This window comes from Rhinoderma darwinii, chromosome 6 (assembly GCF_050947455.1).
Source record: "Rhinoderma darwinii isolate aRhiDar2 chromosome 6, aRhiDar2.hap1, whole genome shotgun sequence".
Taxonomy (NCBI): domain Eukaryota; kingdom Metazoa; phylum Chordata; class Amphibia; order Anura; family Rhinodermatidae; genus Rhinoderma; species Rhinoderma darwinii.
In genome coordinates, this window is record NC_134692.1 from 94,856,659 (window position 1) to 94,877,970 (window position 21,312).

General features: G+C 45.7%; 2 protein-coding genes across 2 annotated transcripts in view; one reads left to right on the forward strand and one right to left on the reverse strand.

Moving 5' to 3' along the window:
- The window catches only part of NPRL3 (NPR3 like, GATOR1 complex subunit), a 202,910-nt gene extending 194,496 nt beyond the window's left edge, over positions 1-8,414 (reverse strand). Inside the window, exon 1 of the mRNA XM_075830052.1 lies at positions 8,342-8,414. The gene's annotated coding sequence lies outside the window, so the exon portion shown is untranslated. The remainder of the gene's footprint in view (positions 1-8,341) is intronic.
- LOC142655640 (hemoglobin subunit alpha-B-like) lies at positions 7,086-18,011 on the forward strand. The gene is made up of 3 exons (XM_075830057.1): positions 7,086-7,264; positions 14,454-14,658; positions 17,794-18,011. Exons 1-3 carry the CDS (start codon positions 7,170-7,172, stop codon positions 17,920-17,922), a joined length of 429 nt encoding a protein of 142 aa, XP_075686172.1. The 5' UTR covers positions 7,086-7,169; the 3' UTR covers positions 17,923-18,011.
- The last annotated feature ends 3,301 nt before the right edge of the window (positions 18,012-21,312 follow it).

The following is a 21,312-nucleotide window of genomic DNA, read 5'->3' on the forward strand; positions in this document are numbered from 1 at the left end:
TGAAGTACCTGGCAGATCCCTAACAGTACTCCCCCTTTTATGAGGGGCCACCGGACCCTTACTAAGGGGACCCGGTTTAGTGGGGAAGAGGAGGTGGAACCTCCTGATCAATACCCCAGCGTGAACATCACGGGCAGGTACCCAAGTCCTCTCCTCCGGCCCGTATCCTCTCCAATGGACCAGGTACTGGAGGGAGCCCTGGACCATCCTACTGTCCATAATCTTGGCCACCTCGAATTCCACCCCCTCAGGGGTGAGAACGGGAACAGGAGGTATCCTCGAGGGGGACCAGGACGGGGAGCAGCGTTTAAGGAGGGAGGCATGGAAGACGTCATGTATGCGAAAGGATGGGGGGAGCTCCAGACGGAAGGATACAGGGTTGAGGACTTCAATGATCTTATAAGGTCCAATAAATCGGGGAGCAAACTTCCTGGACGGGACCTTAAGGCGCAAGTTCCTGGACGACAACCAGACCAAATCCCCGACGACAAACCGGGGGTTAGCAGAACGTCTACTATCCGCCTGAATCTTTTGTGCGCTCTGGGACGCCTCTAGGTTCTTCTGAACCTGGGCCCAGACAGTGCACAGTTCCCGATGAACCTCCTCTACCTCAGGATTATTGGAACAACCAGGGGAGACGGAGGAGAACCTTGGGTTAAACCCGAAATTACAGAAAAACGGGGAGACCCCTGACGAGTTACTGACCCGGTTATTCAGGGAAAATTCAGCAAGGGGAAGGAATGAGACCCAATCGAATTGACAGTCAGAGATGAAACACCTTAAATATTGTTCCAGGGATTGGTTGGTCCTTTCCGTTTGGCCATTAGTTTCGGGATGGAAGGCGGAGGAGAAGGACAGATCAATCTCCAACTTTTTACAAAAAGCTCTCCAAAATAAGGAAACAAATTGTACCCCTCTGTCAGAAACGATATTGACTGGGGCCCCATGGAGACGCAGGATGTGTTTCACAAACAAAGAAGCTAACGTCTTGGCGTTAGGTAGCTTCTTAAGGGGCACAAAGTGGCACATCTTGCTGAAGCGGTCGACTACCACCCACACCGCCGACTTGCCTTGAGATGGAGGCAAATCGGTGATAAAATCCATGGAGATATGGGTCCAAGGTCTCTGGGGAATGGGCAAGGAACGTAGTAGGCCCGCAGGTCGGGACCTAGGGGTTTTGGACCTAGCGCAAACCTCACAAGCGGCGACGTAAGCCCTAACATCTTTAGGCAACCCAGGCCACCAATAGTTTCTGGTAATGAGGTGTTTGGTGCCCAAGATGCCAGGATGACCAGATAGAGCGGAGTCATGGTTTTCCCTGAGTACCCTCAGCCGGTATTGCAGGGGAACAAACAGTTTGTCCCCAGGGACGTTCCCGGGAGCTGCACCCTGATCAGCCGCGATATCAGAAGCTAAATCAGAATCCGTGGCAGAGACGATTATACCAGGGGGTAAAATACAAGCGGGATCCTTCTCGGAAGGAGGATTGGCCATGAAACTACGTGACAGAGCGTCAGCCTTAATATTCTTGGACCCAGCCCTATAGGTAACCAAGAAATTAAATCTGGTAAAGAATAGTGCCCACCGAGCTTGTCTAGGATTAAGCCTCCGGGCCGATTCTAGGAAAACCAGATTCTTGTGATCCGTAAGGACCGTTACCTGGTGTCTGGCCCCCTCCAGGAAGTGCCGCCACTCCTCAAAAGCCCATTTAATGGCTAGAAGTTCGCGGTTACCAATATCATAGTTACTCTCCGTGGGCGAAAACTTCCTAGAGAAGTAAGCACAGGGGCGGAGATGGGTGAGGGAGCTGGTACCCTGGGACAAGACGGCCCCCACTCCCACCTCGGAAGCGTCAACCTCCACAATAAATGGCTCCTCTTGGTTGGGCTGAATCAGCACGGGGGCCGAGATAAAGCACTTCTTGAGAGTCTCAAAGGCCTGGACGGCCTCAGGGGGCCAATGGAGGACATCGGCACCCTTGCGGGTAAGGTCCGTAAGAGGCTTAGCGACGACCGAGAAGTTGGCAATAAATCTCCTGTAATAGTTGGCGAACCCTAAAAAACACTGTAACGCCTTAAGGGAGGCAGGTTGGACCCATTCCGCCACAGCTTGAACCTTGGCAGGGTCCATGCGGAATTCATGAGGAGTGAGGATTTGCCCTAAAAATGGTATCTCCTGTACCCCAAAGACACATTTTTCAGTCTTAGCAAACAGATTATTCTCCCGAAGGACCTGGAGCACCTTCCTGACATGCTCCACGTGGGAGGACCAGTCCTTGGAAAACACCAGTATGTCATCAAGGTACACAACAAGAAAATTACCCAGGTACTCTCTCAGGATTTCATTAATAAAATTCTGGAAGACAGCAGGGGCATTACACAACCCAAAGGGCATGACCAGGTATTCGAAATGACCCTCGGGTGTGTTGAACGCAGTTTTCCACTCATCCCCCTCTTTGATGCGGATAAGGTTATATGCCCCCCGTAGATCGAACTTAGAAAACCATTGGGCTCCCTGAACCTGATTAAAAAGATCCGGAATCAAAGGAAGTGGGTACTGGTTCCTTACGGTGACCTTATTCAGGTTACGATAATCAATGCACGGCCTAAGACCACCATCCTTCTTCCCCACGAAGAAGAAGCCAGCACCTACAGGAGAAGTCGAGGGGCGAATGAAACCCTTGGCCAGGCATTCTTGGATATACACCCTCATCGCTTCACGTTCAGGACATGAAAGATTAAATATCCTACCCTTAGGAAGCTTGGCACCAGGCACCAAATCGATAGCGCAATCGTAATCTCTATGGGGGGGCAACACCTCGGAGGCCTCCTTAGAAAACACATCGGCGAAGTCCTGAACAAACTCAGGAAGCGTGTTTACCTCCTCCCGGGGAGAAATAGAGTTAACAGAAAGACATGACATAAGACATTCATTACCCCATTTGGTGAGATCCCCAGTATTCCAATCAAATGTGGGATTATGCAACTGCAACCAGGGAAGACCTAATACCAGATCAGACGATAATCCCTGCATCACCAGTACAGAGCACTGCTCCAAATGCATGGAGCCAACCAGGAGTTCAAAAACAGGAGTATGCTGAGTAAAATAACCATTAGCAAGGGGGGTTGAGTCGATTCCTACTACAGGGATGGGATAAGGTAAATCAATACAAGGCATCTTTAGAGACATAGCAAAATCCACAGACATGATATTAGCAGATGAGCCAGAATCCACGAAAGCACTGCCCGTGGCAGACCGGCCAGCAAACGAGACCTGAAAGGGAAGCAAAATTTTATTGCGTTTCACATTAACGGGAAATACCTGTGCGCCCAAGTGACCTCCCCGATGATCACTTAGGCGCGGAAGTTTTCCGGCTTCTTATTCTTGCGCCTGGGACAGGTGTTCAGTAGATGCTTGTCGTCCCCACAGTAGAAGCAGAGACCATTCATTCTGCGAAACTCCCTACGTTGTCGAGGGGACATGGAGGCCCCGAGTTGCATAGGTACCTCCGAGTCCTCCGTGGAGGGGCGAGGAGACGGGACCTCGGGGGGAATCGCAGAAAAGTCAGAGGGGAGCCCACTGAAGCGTTCTAGCTGACGTTCCCTGAGACGTCGGTCAAGTCGTACTGCTAGGGCCATAACCTGGTCAAGGGAGTCAGGCGAGGGGTAGCTAACCAGCAGATCCTTCAGGGCGTCAGATAATCCTAACCTAAACTGGCACCTTAGGGCCGGATCGTTCCACTGAGAAGCTACGCACCACTTCCTAAAATCAGAACAGTATTCCTCAACCGGTCTCCTACCCTGACGTAAGGTCACCAGCTGACTCTCGGCTAAAGCAGTCCTGTCAGTCTCGTCGTAAATGAGTCCGAGGGCAGAGAAAAAACGATCAACAGAGGAAAGTTCAGGGGCGTCAGGAGCCAAGGAGAAGGCCCACTCTTGGGGCCCTTCCTGGAGTCGGGATATGATGATACCCACCCGCTGGTTCTCGGAACCTGAGGAGTGGGGCTTTAGGCGGAAATACAGTCTGCAACTCTCCCGGAAGGAGAGAAACGTCTTACGGTCCCCTGAAAACCGGTCAGGTAACTTGAGGTCGGGTTCTAGAGGTGAGGTGAGGGGTACTACTAAAGCAGCGTCACCCTGATTGACCCTTTGGGCCAGGGCCTGGACCTGTAGGGAGAGGCCCTGCATCTGCTGGGTCAGGGTCTCAAGGGGGTCCATGATAGCGTCAGCGTAGGAGAAATGGTAGACTAGGTAAGGGCTTGTAATTATGTAATGGCAGGAAGGAGGTGAAGGGAAAGTGAGCCCTAATCTACCCACCGCCCTGTCCCTGCCTACTTGCAACGACCCGCCCTAGGCGACGAGGTACAACTGGGTGGCGGTCCCTACGCTGGCTAAGTGCACAGGAAGACAAACAGGGAACACGCAAGGGAAGGGGCAGTAGCCACGGAACGCCACGAGGAAACCGGGGCGGCGAACGAACAGTCAGGACCAGGACGAAGTGAGTACACCCGAGCAGGCACGGAGACAGAAGCAAGCCAGGGCAAGCAAGCAGGTCAAGCAGAACTGCAGCAAGGCAGAAGCACGGCAGAAGCAGGCTGGAGCAAGCAGCAGTGGGGCCGGGAATCCAAAAGAATTACAAGCACTGAGGGAGAGCACAGGGCAGGTAATAAAGGGCAGGGGGCGGAGCTAACTCCGAGAGACCAGGCCGCGATAGGCTCTCCCACTCCTGAGCCTGCCACCCTGGTTGGTGGGAGATGGTGTCAGTCGAGCAGGTCTGGCCTCAGGTGTGGATTGATTAATCCCAGGAGTATAGCTAGATGAAGTACCTGGCAGATCCCTAACACCAGCGCTAGAGCCCAAATGTCAGTGAGCTGGGCCCTATATCTAATACTATCATGTGTGACACTGTCTGCTGAGCCACTGTATCTAATACTATAATGTGTGATACGGTCTGCTGAGCCACTGTATCTAATCCCATTGTAAAGGATCTGCCAGGCACAACTTCTGTGTATACGCCCATAGGTAATCAGTCTGCACCTGAGTCTATGTCTCTGAGACTGACTCCATCTTCCACCACTCAGGGTGGCAGGCTTAGGAGTGGGAGAGCCTATCGCAGCCTGGCCAGACGGAGCTAGCTCCCGCCCTCTGTCTATTTATACCTGCCTTTCCTGTTCCTCCTTTGCTTGTGAGTCTTCTTGTGAGCAATTACGTCTGAAATGACGGAGCTGTTTTCTCCTGAAAACAGCTCCGTAATTTCAGACGTAAATGCAGTTAGCGTGTGCACATACCCTGATCCTATCATGTGTGATACTATCTGCTGAGCCACTGTATCTAATACTATAATGTGTGATACTGTCTGCAGAGCCACTGTATCTAATCCCATCATGTGTGATACTGTCTGCTGGGCCGTATATCTAATCCTATCATGTGTGATACTGTCTGCTGAGCCACTGTATCTAATCCTATCATGTGTGATACTGTCTGCTGGGCCTTATATCTAATCCTATCATGTGTGATACTGTCTGCTGGGCCGCATATCTAATCCTATCATGTGTGATACTGTCTGCTGAGCCACTGTATCTAATACTATAATGTGTGATACTGTCTGCTGAGCCACTGTATCTAATCCCATCATGTGTGATACTGTCTGCTGAGCCACTGTATCTAATCCTATCCATAGCTATAGGGTCGTAGTGCTATAGCTATGCTGTCTCCTATATACACATATACATACACACACACATTTTTTTTTGGGGGGGGGGGTATATGTATTGGGGCTATTTCCCCTGGTGTTTCAAGACCTTAGCGACGCCCCTGGCTGCTAGTGCTGCATCCTTGGGTCATAAGAGTTAGGGTATGTGCACACACACTAATTACGTCCGTAATTGACGGACGTATTTCGGCCGCAAGTACCGGACCGAACACAGTGCAGGGAGCCGGGCTCCTAGAATCATAGTTATGTACGATGCTAGGAGCCCCTGCCTCTCCGTGGAACTACTGTCCCGTACTGAAAACATGATTACAGTACGGGACAGTTGTCCTGCAGAGAGGCAGGGACTCCTAGCATCGTACATAACTATGATGCTAGGAGCCCGGCTCCCTGCACTGAGTTCGGTCCGGGACTTGCGGCCGAAATACGTCCGTCAATTACGGACGTAATTAGTGTGTGTGCACATACCCTTAGGGTATGTTCACACGCAGAGTCAAAAACGTCTCAAAATACGGAGCTGTTTTCAAGAGAAAACAGCTCCTGATTTTCAGACGTTTTTTGTGCCACTCGCGATTTTCGCTGCGTTTTTACGCCAGTTTTTGGAGCTTTTTTCAATAGAGTCTATGGAAAACGGCTCCAAAAACGTCCCAAGAAGTGTACTGCACTTCTTTTTCGCGGAACAGAACGCCGTTTTCCCATTGAAATCAATGGGCAGATGTTTGGAGGCGTTTTGCTTCCTATTTTTCGGGCGTTTAGGGCCGGAAAAACGGCCGAAAATAGGCCGTGTGAACAGTTTGGGGGGGGGAGAAGAACCTTTGCATCGAGTCCCATGAGCCTTTAGCTATGCCTCTTGACAGTGGTGTAAGAGGGGGATTCTTCAATTGATGCCTATAATTGGTGTTTATAACTGTTGTCTATTTTACTGGTGGACTTGTAATATTATAGTATGTTAAAAAAAAGTAATTAAAACTAATTTAAAATAAGTTCTCTTATTTAGTATGACATTTATCTTTTACTGGGGGGTATTACTTTCGGTCACCAGATCGCCGCCCCCCCCCCCCCCCATTGATGGAGACTTGCCCTGCTCCCTTACTGCTCCGCTCAGGAGCTGCTAAGGCTTAAAGGGGACATTGCCTGTAAGTATGGAGAGTTCAGCACAAAAATAAGTACACCTAATGATACTTGACAATTAATGATGAAAGACTATCTATGTATACATATGATGATCAGCGTAACATTAAAAATGTCATCATGTCGTTGGGTCTGGATCACTAGCACACCCATTAATGATTTCTTTTTAAGAACATTTGATAAGCAGATGTTAATAAATTGGGTGTGGACCGTAAGTGCCCAGTGTTGGCACAGGGGGGACTTGCCCATACTTATTTAAGCCTCCAGGAACTGGAATGTCAGTAACATTCAGTTTTTTATATTGACCTCACCCAAGGGATCCAGGAACGATGCCTTTCACCGCTAAAGAGAGGGAAGACATTGCCAACATCTGGGCTAAAGCTTCTGGCCATGTTGATTCTCTTGGAGCTGAGGTCTTGGACAGGTGGGCTTTTTGTCTTTGGAATTATGAAAGCAAAATAAAAATACACGGCATACCTAGATAGAAATAACTGCTAATATTACTTTGGAACTATATTTTATAAAATATATAAATAGCAATTCTGCAATTTCTTTTTCATTGATAGCAGTAACATTTGGGTTGGATAAATTTACACACAGTAATAGAATTTCTAAGGTTTTCTAAACATGCTTAAAGGAGTTTCCATAACTTCCCCGGGCTCCTGCTCTAACTTCTTATTTACTAGTATATGTAGGGGACAAGGCATGCTGCAATTTAAGAAAATGCGGCAGCCCTTCAACATGTAAACTTTTTGCAGTCGTGCACATGTAACATCTGGCTGTTGTATTCTTTACTTGACAAGTGGCAAAATCCCAGGTTATTTATGCTGTATTTATGGCAGCGCTTAGCCATGTGCAGTCACCTGAAATAAGCAGTTGTTTATTATGGAAACCCCACATTCTAGATAATGTAGAGTAGTATAAAGTGTTCCGTTCTCAACATCTCAACTAATGCCATGTGTGAACAAGCCCTTATTTGATGTAAGAATAAGATGCAGGGTCACTGTATGTGTCCAAGGCCGGATTCACACAAGCGTTGCGCATCTCGGACGTGAAAAACTGCAGTTTTCACGTCCGAGGTGCATCCGTGCTCTGCGCTGCGGGACGCGTTATCACGCATACCCCATAGACTAGAGTCTATGGAGGGATGCCTGAAGCATGAAAAAATAGGACATATCCTATTTTCTCACAGACCCTTCAGACGGTCCATGGAAACAACGGGCGTGTGAACAGCCCCATTGAACTACATAGGTCAGTGTGACAGCCATTGTTTTAACGGCCGTCACACGGACATATAACACGTTTGTGTAAATTAGGTCTTAAAAGGGGTATTTCCATCTCAGACATTTAGATAGCATATCCTGTATGTTAAAGGGGTTTTCCAATACTTTTTTTTATTTTTTAAATCAATGCAATGTTCCTCTATTAAGATATTAGTGCACTCTGTCTAGCTTTTTCTTGATAATAAATGGTTTTAGTAACATTACTCCCTATTGTTTACCTGGAGAGGTTTGTTTTGCTCAGTAAGTTCATTCCTCTTCTCTTCCTGTGTTTCTCCTCCCTGCATGCACTGCTCTAGTCCCAGCATGCAATGTGCATGCAGCAGTGCACTTGCTCCGCCTACTACACCCAGCTCTACTAACTTCTGCAATCCCAGTCTTCATTTTGGTGCTCTCATTCTATTACTGCTAGCACAAGCTGAAATCACTGGATATCTGCGTTTTTAAACAACACTGACCCTATATGATGATACGTAAAGTTTGGTCTTTATAATTATAAGTTTTCTAAATGTATATTAACTGTTTATACAGTCTTAGTTTTAAATACTGTATTTTATATATATATATATATATATATATATATATATATATAAAATAAAAAAAATTGAATTCTAACATGTGAATTGGGATAAAAGGAGCAATACCTGTGGATCGCCGCTGCATCCTGTGTCGGAGATTCACAGTGAGCAAGAAAAAACTAAAGGGAAGCAGCGCTCCTAACTAGCCATCGATGAAAAATAATTCCCCTTCATGTAACTCTGCTACCTGTCAACTGAAAAGTCATCCACCACAGGGAAAAATGTTAGTCCATCATGTCTGATTCCCAGGTGTTTCTTTGCGGTACTCCTCTGTGTGGAAACATTTTTCACTCTGGCAGCTGATTTTTCCATTGACAGGTAGCAGAGTTACACAACAGGAAAACAAATTCCCCATCATGTAACTCTGCTACCTGTGAACTGAAAAGTCATCGGCTGTTTGAAGGGGGTGCACCGCTCGTATAAGCGCTGCTTCCCCTTACTTCATCACACTGTGAATCGCTAACTAGTTCGTATAGAAGCGAAGTATTGCCTAATTATTTTTTTTGGGCTTCCAGTTCAGTTCTGAAGTGGCTTTGAGGGGCCTATATATTAGACACCCCTATGAAACACGACATTTTAGAAACTAGACCCCTCAAAGTATTCACAACAGCATTTAGAAAGTTTATGCACAAAATGTTTTACCAGAGAAACGCAACTCAATACTTATTGTCCAGATTCTGCAGTAGAAATATCCCACATGTGGCCCTCGGGCGGTAATGGACTGAAGCACCGGCCTCAGAAGCAAAGGAGCACCTAGTGGATTTTGAGGCCGCCTTTTTATTAGGCACCATGTCCGGTTTGAATAGGTCTTGTGGTACCAAAATAGTGGAAACCCCCAAAAGGTGATCCCATTTTGGAAACTAGACCACTTGAGGAATACATTGTAGTTTTCTTGGGGTGCATGCGGCTTTTTGATCAGTTTTTATTCTATTTTTAAGTGGCGTGGTGACTAAAAAACAGCAATTCTATTGTTTTTTAATTCTATTTTTGTTACAGCGTTCACCGTGCGCTATAAATGACATATTCACTTTATTCTATGGGGCGATACGATTAGGGCTCATTTACACGAGCGTATTATACGTTTTTGCAACGCGCGTCGCAGGGACCTATGTTACTCTATGGGGCCGTGCAGACAGGTACGTGATTTTCACGCAGCGTATGTCCGCTGCGTGAAACGCACGACGTCCTATATTTGTGCGCTGTTCGCGCATCACGCACCCATTGAAGTCAATGGGTGTGTGAAAACCACGCATGTCGCACGGAAGCAATTCCGTGGGACGCGCGTGATTCACGCAACAGCACTGTAAAGGATGAATGAAAACAGAAAAGCACCACGTTCTTTTCTGTTTACAAACATCCAAACGGAGTGTCATAATGATGGCGGCTGCGCGAAAAGCACGCAGCCGCGCATCATAAAGGGCTGACACACGGAGCTGTTAAGTGCTTTTTGCGCACGCAAAACGCCGCTCTTTTTGCTTGCACAAAACGCACACGCTCGTGTAAACTCGGCCTTACGGTGACACCAGATGTTTATAGTTTTTTTATGTCTTATGGCGTTTGCACAATAAAATACGTTTTGTAAAAAATCATTCACTTTTTGTTACCTTATTCTAAGAGCCAGAACTTTATAATTTTTCCATCAATAAAGCCGTGCAAGGACTTATTTTTTGCGTAACGAACTGTAGTTTCGATCAGTAACATTTTTCGGTAAATGCAACTTTTTGATCTATTTTTAATACATTTTTTGGGAGGTGAAGTGACCAAACAATTGTGATTTTGGTACGGTATATTATTATTTTCTTTTACGGCGTTCACCGCGCGGGATAAATAACGAAATAATTTTGTAGTTCAGGCCGTTACGGACGCGGCGATACCAATTATGTATCGTTTATTTATATATTTTTATTAATAAAAAAGGACTGATAAGGGAAAAAAAGGGGGATTTTTTTAACTTTTAATTTCTTATTTTTACACATCTTTTTTAACTTTTTTTTTTACTTTATTACTTTGTCCCACTAGGGGACTTGAGGGCAGGAGGCCCTGATCGCTATTCTAATACACTGCACTACATCCGTAGTGCAGTGTATTAGAACTGTCAGCTATTCACTGACAGCAAGCATAGTGGGTCCTGACTTTGTCAGGACCCACTAGGCTTCCGTCGATGGCATAGCCGGACGCCTTTGTTTGGTGTCCGGTTGCCATAGTAACCATCGCCGGCCGCTATCGTGTAGCAGGCCGGCGATGGTAACTTAACCCCTAAAAACCCGCGATCTCTATAGAACGCGGCTTTTAAGGGGTTAGACAGCGGGGACACAGCGATCGGTCCCCGCTGTAGGAGCTGCGGCAGCTGCTGTACGAGACAGCAGCTGTCACAGCTCCTGCACCTGTCGGGAAGACGGCCGAAACGGCCGTTATTCCTGCAACTTCGTATACACACCGCTACACACCTTCAACCTTGCGCATGCGCAGTGTAATATACACGGCCGCTGAAGACGCAGCCACATAATTTCACAGAGCATGCGCGGTGGAGTGTGTTCACCACGCATGCTCTAATTCAATAAAGAAGCACGTGGTACGGTTACGTCATTTTTGATGACGTAACCGTACAGTGTGAAAGCCGGAAACCGGAAGCAAGGCAGAAGACCAAATGGACGGGTCTGCACAGGAAGTGCAGATTTTGCATTGCTAAGGGGACGGCGACGGAGGAGGATATACGACGCTACAGCCATCTGATGAAACGTAAGTACATTGGAAAGTTATATCTTTTTCATTGTTTTATTTAAATAAATGTAATTTTTTAGTTCCGGAATACCCCTTTAAATGTCTGAGATTTAATAACCTTTAATAGGTGTCAGGTGCTTAAAACAGTGGGCTGGTGTAAATTTTAATATATTTTAGTAGTTTTATTGTAAAGGCCTAGTTCACATCATGTTTGGGATATACGCTAGGCATCAGGAAAGCTGGGACAAGCTAAAGTTCAAGCTAAACGCGTTAATAGGGCTCCATTAGCACGACAGAGACAAAAAACCTTTTGGTCTCTGTCAGACTGATATGTGTCATTATAAATTTTTTTAAAGTTAAGGGTATGTTCACACGCTAGCTGGCTTTTACGGCTGAATTTACAGCCTGTTTTCAGAAGAAAACAGCTGCGTCGTTTCAGCCGTAAATGCTCCTCCTCGTAATATACGAGGCGTCTGTGACGCTCGTATATCTTGAGCTGCTCTTCATTGCAAAGAAGTGTCCTGCACTTCTTTACCGAGGCAGTCATTTTACGAGTCGTCATTTGACAGCTGTCAAACGACAACGCGTAAATGACAGGTTGTCTGCACAGTACGTCAGCAAACCCATTCAAATGAATGGGCAGATGTTTGCCGACGTATTGTAGCCCTATTTTCAGACGAGAGATAATACGCCTCGTTTACCTCTGAAAATAGGTCGTGTGAACCCAGCCTAAGGAAGAGCATAGTAAACTATGCGATTCCATACCATTGTATTGCTTACGTCACAGGCATCGGTTAAATGTATACGTCCTGAGCTTTTTATTAGCTTTCCATGACGTATACGATAATCTGGTGCCTTGATAGCCTATCGGTGACGGATGCCTGTGACAGATGACAAATCGTGGCATCTATTACCCATAGGCTATCATGGCATTCATTTAACGAATATGGCATGAAAACGGTCTATGGTGACAAACGCCCCTGTAACGAATTTGTCACAGCCTACTTTTAACGTATACGTTGGGAGCTTTTCCCAGCATATATGCTAAACATAGGCCAAAAATGGGATGTGAATGGGGCGCAAGCTTGTACTAACTCCTAAATGTTGTTCATAATGATTGATACCGTTTTTTTTTCTACAGGTGACACTGTATAAAGTTACTGTTTACAATGCCTCATTTTTAATTATCGGACTAAGGCCACTTTCACACGCCAATATTTGTCAGTATTTTGCATCAGTATTTGCAAGCCAAAACCCTGATTAAAATCTATTCAGAGTAGATAAGGGAATGATTTGTACCTCTTCCGTATTTTGGACTCACTCCTGGTTTTGTCTACCTAATACTAAAGCAAAGTACTGACCAATATACTGCCATGTGAAAGGGGCCTTTGGTACGTTATGTGTGGTTAAGGCCATGTTCAGGTCTATGCTCTCTGCCAAGTGTAAAGATGTAGCCAAGTTTATATTGACTCTGAGAACATGCTGCAGTGTGATATCACGCAATAAAAGCCATTGAAAAGTCATTGAAAAAGTCAAGTTAAAGTTTCTTGCCAATGTGTATTTAATGTGTTAAGAGTCAAGATAAAGATGGCTACATCTGTATACGCATATATGTATATATATATGGTATTCAAATATATTCCTCGACATATGTATTGACTTTGATGGGCCAAAATACTTTTCGCTACATGTGACCTCCTTTTATTCAGCATACGCTTTTTTGGCTTACAGAATAGCGTAGTCCAACGAGCATGTATACTTAATGTATACTTTTTTTACATTCTAGTCAATGGGTAACGTACGAAAGCGTAATGCTTTATGTTTGTACATGTTAAACATATATGATCATAACTGATTTTTGTTAAAAAACAAAAAAGACGCTTTATCTCTTAGGCTGGGTTCACACGTGGCGGAATTTCACTTAAATTCCGCTGCGGACACTCCGCAGCGTTAATCCGCAGCGGAGCCGTTTGTCCATTGACTTCCACTTTAATTTAGCAGTGTTCGTTTAGACGATGCGTAAAATTCCGCTGCGGAGCATAGGCTGCGGAGCGGAATTTGGTGTCCGCAGCATGCTCTGTCTGTTGCGGAGCAGTGGCGGACTGGTTGCGGACTCATGGCGGAATTTCTCCATTGACTTTAATGGAGATTCTAATTTCCGCAATGAAGTCCGCAGCTGTCATGCACAAGTTATGTGTGCTGCGGATGCGTCTTGCTTTTTTAACTTGACATTTCTTCATTCTGGCTGGACCTATGTATTTCTAGGTCTACAGCCAGACTGAGGAAGTCAATGGGGCTCCCGTAAAGACGGGAGCGTTGCTAGGAGATGTCTGTAAATAGTCACTGTCCAGGGTGCTGAAAGAGTTAAGCGATCGGCAGTAACTGTTTCTGCACCCTGGACAGTGACTACCGATCCCAATATACAGCAACCTGTAAAAAAATAGAAGTTCATACTTACCGAGAACTCCCTGCTTCTGTCTCCAGTCCGGCCTCCCAGGATGACGTTTCAGTCTAAGTGACGGCTGCAGCCAATCACAGGCCAAGCACAGGCTGCAGCGGTCACATGGACTGGCGCGTCATCCAGGGAGGTCGGGCTGGATGCCGAAAGAGGGACGCGTCACCAAGACAACGGCCGGTAAGTATGAAATTCTATTACTTTCACTAGGGAAAGTGCTCTCCCTTCTCTCTATCCTGCACTGATAGGGAGAAGGGAAGCACTTTTCCCGCAGTCCGCAGCAGCTAGTCCGCATCAATTTTCTGCACATTTTGGGCAGATCCGCAGCCGTAATCCGCAACCCGGATTAGGTGCGGCATTGATGCGGACAGTTGCGGAGGAAATCCGCCACGTGTGGTCATGCCCTTAATGTATAGGTTCAAAAATAATGAATGTAGGTGTAAGCATTAGAATTGTATACTTTAGTCTACGGTCGTAGTGCATACTTCAGACGTATATGTTAAATGTAGACTGAACGTGATGTGAACAGCCTTTGCATCAAAAGTATGTTGGCAAAGCAATTTTTTTTGTATCTTACAGACTTTTCAAGACTTACCCCAAGACTAAGACATACTTCAGCAAGTTCAACCTGGACCCTGCATCTCCTGATCTGAAGCGTCAGGGAAGCAAGATTCTTAATGCTATTGGTGTAGCTAGCAAGCATCTGGATGACTTGGATGAAGCTCTCAGCCAACTGAGTGACCTGCATGCATTCCATCTGAGAGTGGACCCAGGAAACTTTAATGTGAGATACTAATTTACGAATATCAAAGTGAAAAAAAAAAAGTTCCGCTGAAATAATATGCCTAATATGTACAATTAGAAGACAGCACTCCAATGAATGCTATTAATGATTCTTTTATTTTATTTTTAAGCCATATATATGCACCAGAAAAATAGGTGAAATCTCAGACTATAGTCCAGCCCTTTCTCAAGCTAGCTGGTGCAAGCTGTTTGACTTGTCAAATTATAGAAAACAGCCCGCACGGATCGGAGAACGGGGGTCCCTCGTGCCTCATTTAAATGGAGCAAGGGTCAGATGTGCGCTACTGCTCCATTCATGCTTCCTGCATGTCGTTTGCCGCGATTTTTGCTGCATTTTTTACTGCGTTTTTCGCTCGCGCCCATTGAGTGCTACAGGCCAAAAACTCAGCGAAATATGCTTTCTCTGCCTCCCATTGAGGTCAATGGGAGGTCAGAGGCGTAAACGAACGAAGATAGGGCATGTCCCTTCTTTCTCCCGCGAGGCGGTTTTACCGCTCGCGGGAGAAAACCGCCCCCGCCTCCCATTGAAATCAATGGGAGTCATTTTCGGACGGTTTTTGCGGAGCGGTTTCCGCTCCAAAAAGCTTGTCAAAATACTCTGTGTGATCAGGGCCTAAGACTGACGGAGACAGCTAAATGTTCACACCAATTGGCGGGATTGACTATTTGGAGATGTGCACCCACAAAACGGATGCCAAGTTAGATGTGTGCTACCGTCTACCTAGACAAAGACAGGGATATTGGTGACTATAGAAGTTTAGAAAGAGTACATTTGAACACTAATTATATATATATATATATATATATATATATATATATATATATATATATATATAGTTAAACATTGCACATTACAAGTTGAGTACATTCACAATTCTACTGATTGGTCTTGTAAACTGCAAAGAAGCTTGGTCGACAAACACGCCCATAGCAGCTTAGACACTGGACACTTTAGGCAGATATTCTAAGGCTGGGTTCACACGAGCATGTTACGTCCATAATGGATGGAACGTATTTCGGCCGCAAGTCCCGGACCGAACACACTGCAGGGAGCCGGGCTCCTAGCATCATAGTTATGTACGACGCTAGGAGTCCCTGCCTCTCCCTGGAACTACTGTCCCGTACTGAAAACATGATTACAGTACGGGACAGTTGTCCCACAGCGAGGCAGGGACTCCTAGCATCGTACATAACTATGATGCTAGGAGCCCGGCTCCCTGCAGTGTGTTCGGTTCGGGACTTGCGGGCAAAATACGTTACGTCCTTTACAGACCGAACATGCTCGTGTGAACCCAGCCTAAGGGTGAATCAAAATAACACCAGGGGACGCCACAAAAAGTATGTAATAGCAATATCTAGATAGAATTATTAAAAAAAAGTTCCTCTAATTTAAAATTTGTTATGGTTTGCTTGATCTAACAGAAAAGTTTAATATTTAATCATGGGACAACCCCTCTAAATGCAGTGGGAGAGTAGGGTTTACAATATCAGATTACTTTAAGGCTAGGTTCACACGACCTATTTTCAGACGTAATGGAGGCGTTTTACGCCTCGAATTACGCCTGAAAAGACGGCTCCAATACGTCGGCAAACATCTGCCCATCGCTTGCAATGGGTCTTACGATGTTCTGTGCAGAGGAGCTGTCATTTTACGCTTCGCTGTCAAAAAACGGAGCGTAAAAAGACGCTCCATAAAAAGAAGTAAGGGTATGTTCACACTACAGCGTCCGTAACGGCCGAAATTACGGGGCTGTTTTCAGGAGAAAACAGCCCCGTCATTTCAGCTGTAACGGCATGTGCAGACGTAATTGGCGCTGCTTTTCATTGGAGTCAATGAATAACGGCTCCAATTACGTCCCAAGAAGTGACAGGTACTTCTTTGACGCGGGCGTCTTTTTTACGCCCCACCTTTTGACAGCGGGGCGTAAAAAAAATTACCGTCTGAACAGAACATCGTAAGACCCATTCAAATGAATGGGCAGATGTTTGCCGACGCTATTGAGGCGCATTTTCGGACGTAATTCGGGGCTAAACCGCCAGAATTACGTCCGTAAATAGTGTGTGTGAACATACCCTTACATGTCACTTCTTGAGGCGTTTTTTCGAGCTGATTTACCATTGAACACTATGAAAAACGCCTCAAAAAACTTCTGAAAAGAAGCCTCAAAAGAAGCTCCAAATTTCATTCTCCGCTTCAAAAACGCCTGAAAATCAGAGGCTGTTTTCTCTGAAATCAGCTCCGTATTTTTCAGACGTTTTTTGTTAAGAGTGTGAACATACCCTAAGTCTACACCTAAATAAGCCATCAATATCAGATTGGTGGGGCCTCTGACTTCTGGCACTCCCACCAATCAGCTGCGCCGGTCAATGCTGTGTCCCCTTCATTGTTTACCTGACACAGTGCTGTATATTTGGTTGCTGCTGTGCCTGGTATTGCAGCTCAGTCCCGTTCACGCACCCACATGCTGCTGTACTTTGGATTTTATATGCTATACATTATATAAATATATATATAAATATATATGTATATATATATATATATTTATATATATATATACATAACAAAACCCCATATAATAGGGTATGTCGTCCGCAACCTATGAAACAAAACCTATATAGATCACACTAACCAAAATTTAATACACATATCAAAATGTATTGAATCATACATATAAATAGTAAGTGACATAGCACGTAGCACTTTGATGGACATACAGTAAAAACCGTGGACTTCACAAGCAAGGGAATAAAATACAGACATGGTGGGTAACCTGGATATACAGGCAGGGCCAAGGCCTCAGAGTAGAATAAATAAACAAATTATGAAGGAGGTACATATACACCTATATAGCCATATAAACCCACAGTGGATTAATGAATAACCCCCAATCCATGAATAAATTTGTACAAAAGTTACCGCAAACATAGCAATATGTATTTGTTTATGTTCCTGTGGGATTTGGCATACTCACAGGTTTATTTCATTCTAGCTACTAGTATTTCAAACGATTACTTCCACTATCATATATGTGGAATTCCACCGTTTAAAGGGACTGTGTGAGGTTTTTTGACTTCTGTTAAATATGAAATTATAATATTGTGTGTTTTCTTTTAGCTCCTCTGTCACAACGTCCTGGTTGTCCTGGCCATTCATTTCCCAAAGGATTTCACTCCAGCTGCGCACTCTGCATGGGATAAGTTCCTGGCTTCCGTCTCTGTTACTCTTTGTTCCAAGTACAGATGAACAGGATAAATCAATATCAATCCAATGAATCCCTGTAAATCAGCAGAAAGTGTCTTGATATTATAATAAAAATCGGAATTACTACTAAAGCTCAACATTGTCTTTTTTAAAAATTACAGCATTTGTGCTAACATTTTTATGTAGGTGTCAGCACAGTCTGACTACTGGTTCACCCATATTGCCGCTAGAAGGGAAGCGATAATATAAAAATCTTGGCGACATGACTACTGCCAGGATCATTCTAATGGCTTTTAGCTGCCAGCTGATCCTGCAGGAGGAGGGATATCGGGGTTTTAAAATAACTATTCAGCCCTGATATCATATCCAGATTGACCTTATGAACTTATATGTGATCGATATTAGCTGGATCGTGTGTGTCGGAGACACACAGCACTCGCTTTCAGCCGACCGTCAGTTTAGCTGAACTGACAGATTCTGCATGAGAGAATAGTTTGAACAAGAAGCCACAAGCCACTGACTTACCCTTGGAGTTTCTTTGAAATAGAATTGCTTCAGCACCAACGAAAGAAGCATCTACCTCTAGTGATAACTGCTGAGTCACGTCCGGATGGTGAAGAACAGAGGCTGTAGTGAAGGCGCTCTTACGGTTGGTAATTGCAGACACTGCCTCCAGGGTCTAAACCTTGGCGTTGACCTCCTTGGTGAGAGCAGAGATTAGAGCAGAGACGAGAAGTTTGACATAAATTGCCTGTAGAAATTTGCAAATCCAAGAAATCTCTGTATAGCCCGGAGACCCTGTGGACATGGCCACTCTAAGACTGACTTCACCTTCTCTGGACAATGTAGCCCAGGATGGGCAAAGAGTTCCTCTCGAACATGCACTTCTCGAGTTTAGGGACCGGGAGTTACTGGCCGTCAAGTTGACCTTGGAGGAGTGGAGACACCTGCTGGAGGGCGCTATTCATCCTTTCATCATTTATACGGATCACAACAATCTCACATACCTGCAGTCTGCACAACGATTATATCCTCGCCAAGCCAGGTAGTCGCTGTTTTTCGCCCGATTTCAGTTTCTGCTCCAATACCGTCCTGCAGACAAAAATGTGAAGGCCGATTCCCTGTCTCGGTCATTTCAAACTGATGACTCTGAGGAGGTTCCTTAATATATCATAGATCCTTCCAGGATTATTGCCGTTAACCCTCTGCAAATTATTCCCCCTGGAAAGACTTTTGTTCGTCCTGCAGACAGGAAAAAGATTCTTCTCTGGGGACACAATTCCAAACTGACATGGTGCTTTGGTGTCCGTAAGACTTTATCTCTCGTCATTACTGGCAGCCCATGCTGCCTAGAGATGTTCTGGACTATGTTGCATCCTGTACCAATTGCGTCCAAGACGAGTCTACTCTTTCCAAGCCTGCTGGTCTGCTCCAACCTCTGCCCATTGCTAATGGTCTTTGGCAACACATTGCCATGGATTTTATCACCGACCTTCCTCCTTCTGCATGTTGCACTACTGTCTGGGTCGAGGTGGATCGCTTCTCCAAGATGGCACATTTCATCCCACTGACTGGCCTTGCCTCTGCTCCTCATCTGGCAAATTTGTTTATACAGCATACCTTTCATTTGCACAGACTGCCCCTCCATGTCGTGTCTGATCGGGGTGTGCAATTTACCTCACTAAATTCTGTGGAGCCCTGTATAAACTTCCAGATGTGAAATTTTACTTTTCTTTTGCTTATCACCCACAGTTTAATGGCCAGGTTGAAAGGATTAATCAAATACTGGAGAATTATCATCGTCATTTTGTTTCTGTTCAACAGGACAATTGGGTGCAGCTTCTTCCTTGGGCCAAGTTCTCCTCCAACAACCACACGAGTAAATCTTCCGCTTCTTTCCCGTTCTTCATTGTATAAGTCAACATCCAGGGCTGGCCTTAGGGGTGTGCTACTTGTGCCCTTGCACATCACCCCAGCAGGTGGAAGGGGGCGCTGCACTGGCTCTATTCCCCTGCTTGTGTTTCAGAAGCGTCCGGGCCTAGCGACTCAGCTGCTGCCTTTCCGCCCGAGCTCTTCTCTCAGTGGTGTCGCTACCGCTGTAGCACCCATAGCGGCTGCTAGCAGCGACACAGGGCATGATGGCGCCCATGCTGCCCATCGGGACGGGCCCCCATGGCCGGCTGCGCTGCCAGCAGTGGCTGTGGCTGCTACAGCGGTAGCAATTCCACATTCAATAGTATCTGCGTCCTTAGGACGCAAATACTATTGAACACTATAGCAGAGCAGGGAGGTATCTCCCTGCTCTCCTATCTACTAGTGCCACTGTAGCTCCCTGAAGGAGTGGAATCCCTGTGTGGCCGGGGTTTCCGCTACTGGATGGAGGGCTTTATGTCTCTGTCCATATATGGACAGTGACACCAGGGGCAACTCCTGAAGCGGAATCCCCGTCCACAGCATTGCCGACGTTGTGACTGGGGATTCCACTCCAGGAGAGTCCCCTGAGGTCACTGTCCATAAATGGAGAGAGACGTCAGAGCCTTCTTCTGGAGTGGAATCCCCGATGCTGTGGCCAGAAAATCGATTTGTTACCACTGAGCCCTGTGATTGGCTGCAGCAGTTACATATGAGGGGGGCATTATACTGTGTAGGGACACTACAGGGGGAAATATACTGTGTGTGGCACTTAGGGGGCATAGTACAATGTGGGCACAATTAGAGGACAAAATACTATGTCCTTGAAGGGGTTATAATACATGATGTTATTAAATATTATTATACTGTATGGGGGGCACTAAAGTGGCATTATACTGTGTGGGGCACTATATAGGGCATTATATTGTGGGGGACATTATACTTTTTTATGGGGCTTTTTTTTATGATGGGGTGGGGCACCGAAAGATAATTTCACACTGTGCGCTATATATCCTAAGGCCAGCTCTGTCATCCATGTGTTCCTCTCCTGTGCCAGCTACATCTCAAGTACCTGCAGCTAACTCTTCATTTGGAGACTTTCTTCATATCTGGCAGCAAACCAAGTACTCTATCCTACAGGCGGTGGACCGCATGAAGAGAAATGCTGATAGAAAATGAAAAAACCCTCCTCAGTTACTTCACGGAGCCAAAGTCTGGTTATCAACAAGGAATATTAGTTTGAAAATCCCCTCTTACAAATTTGGCCCCAGATTTCTTGGTCCTTTTGAGGTTCTCCAACAGACCAATCCTGTGTCATTTAAGCTACGGCTACTTCATACAGCTCAAGATTTCCAACTCTTTCCATGTCTCCCTCCTAAAGCCTGTGGTCCTGAATCGCTACAGCAAATCCTCTGTTCCTGCAATTTCTCCCAGTGGTGTGGTGCTTCTAACGTCTTTGCAATTAAGGAGATTCTGGACTACAAGAGGGAGAGAGGAAGAGTCTTTTACCTGGCTGACTGG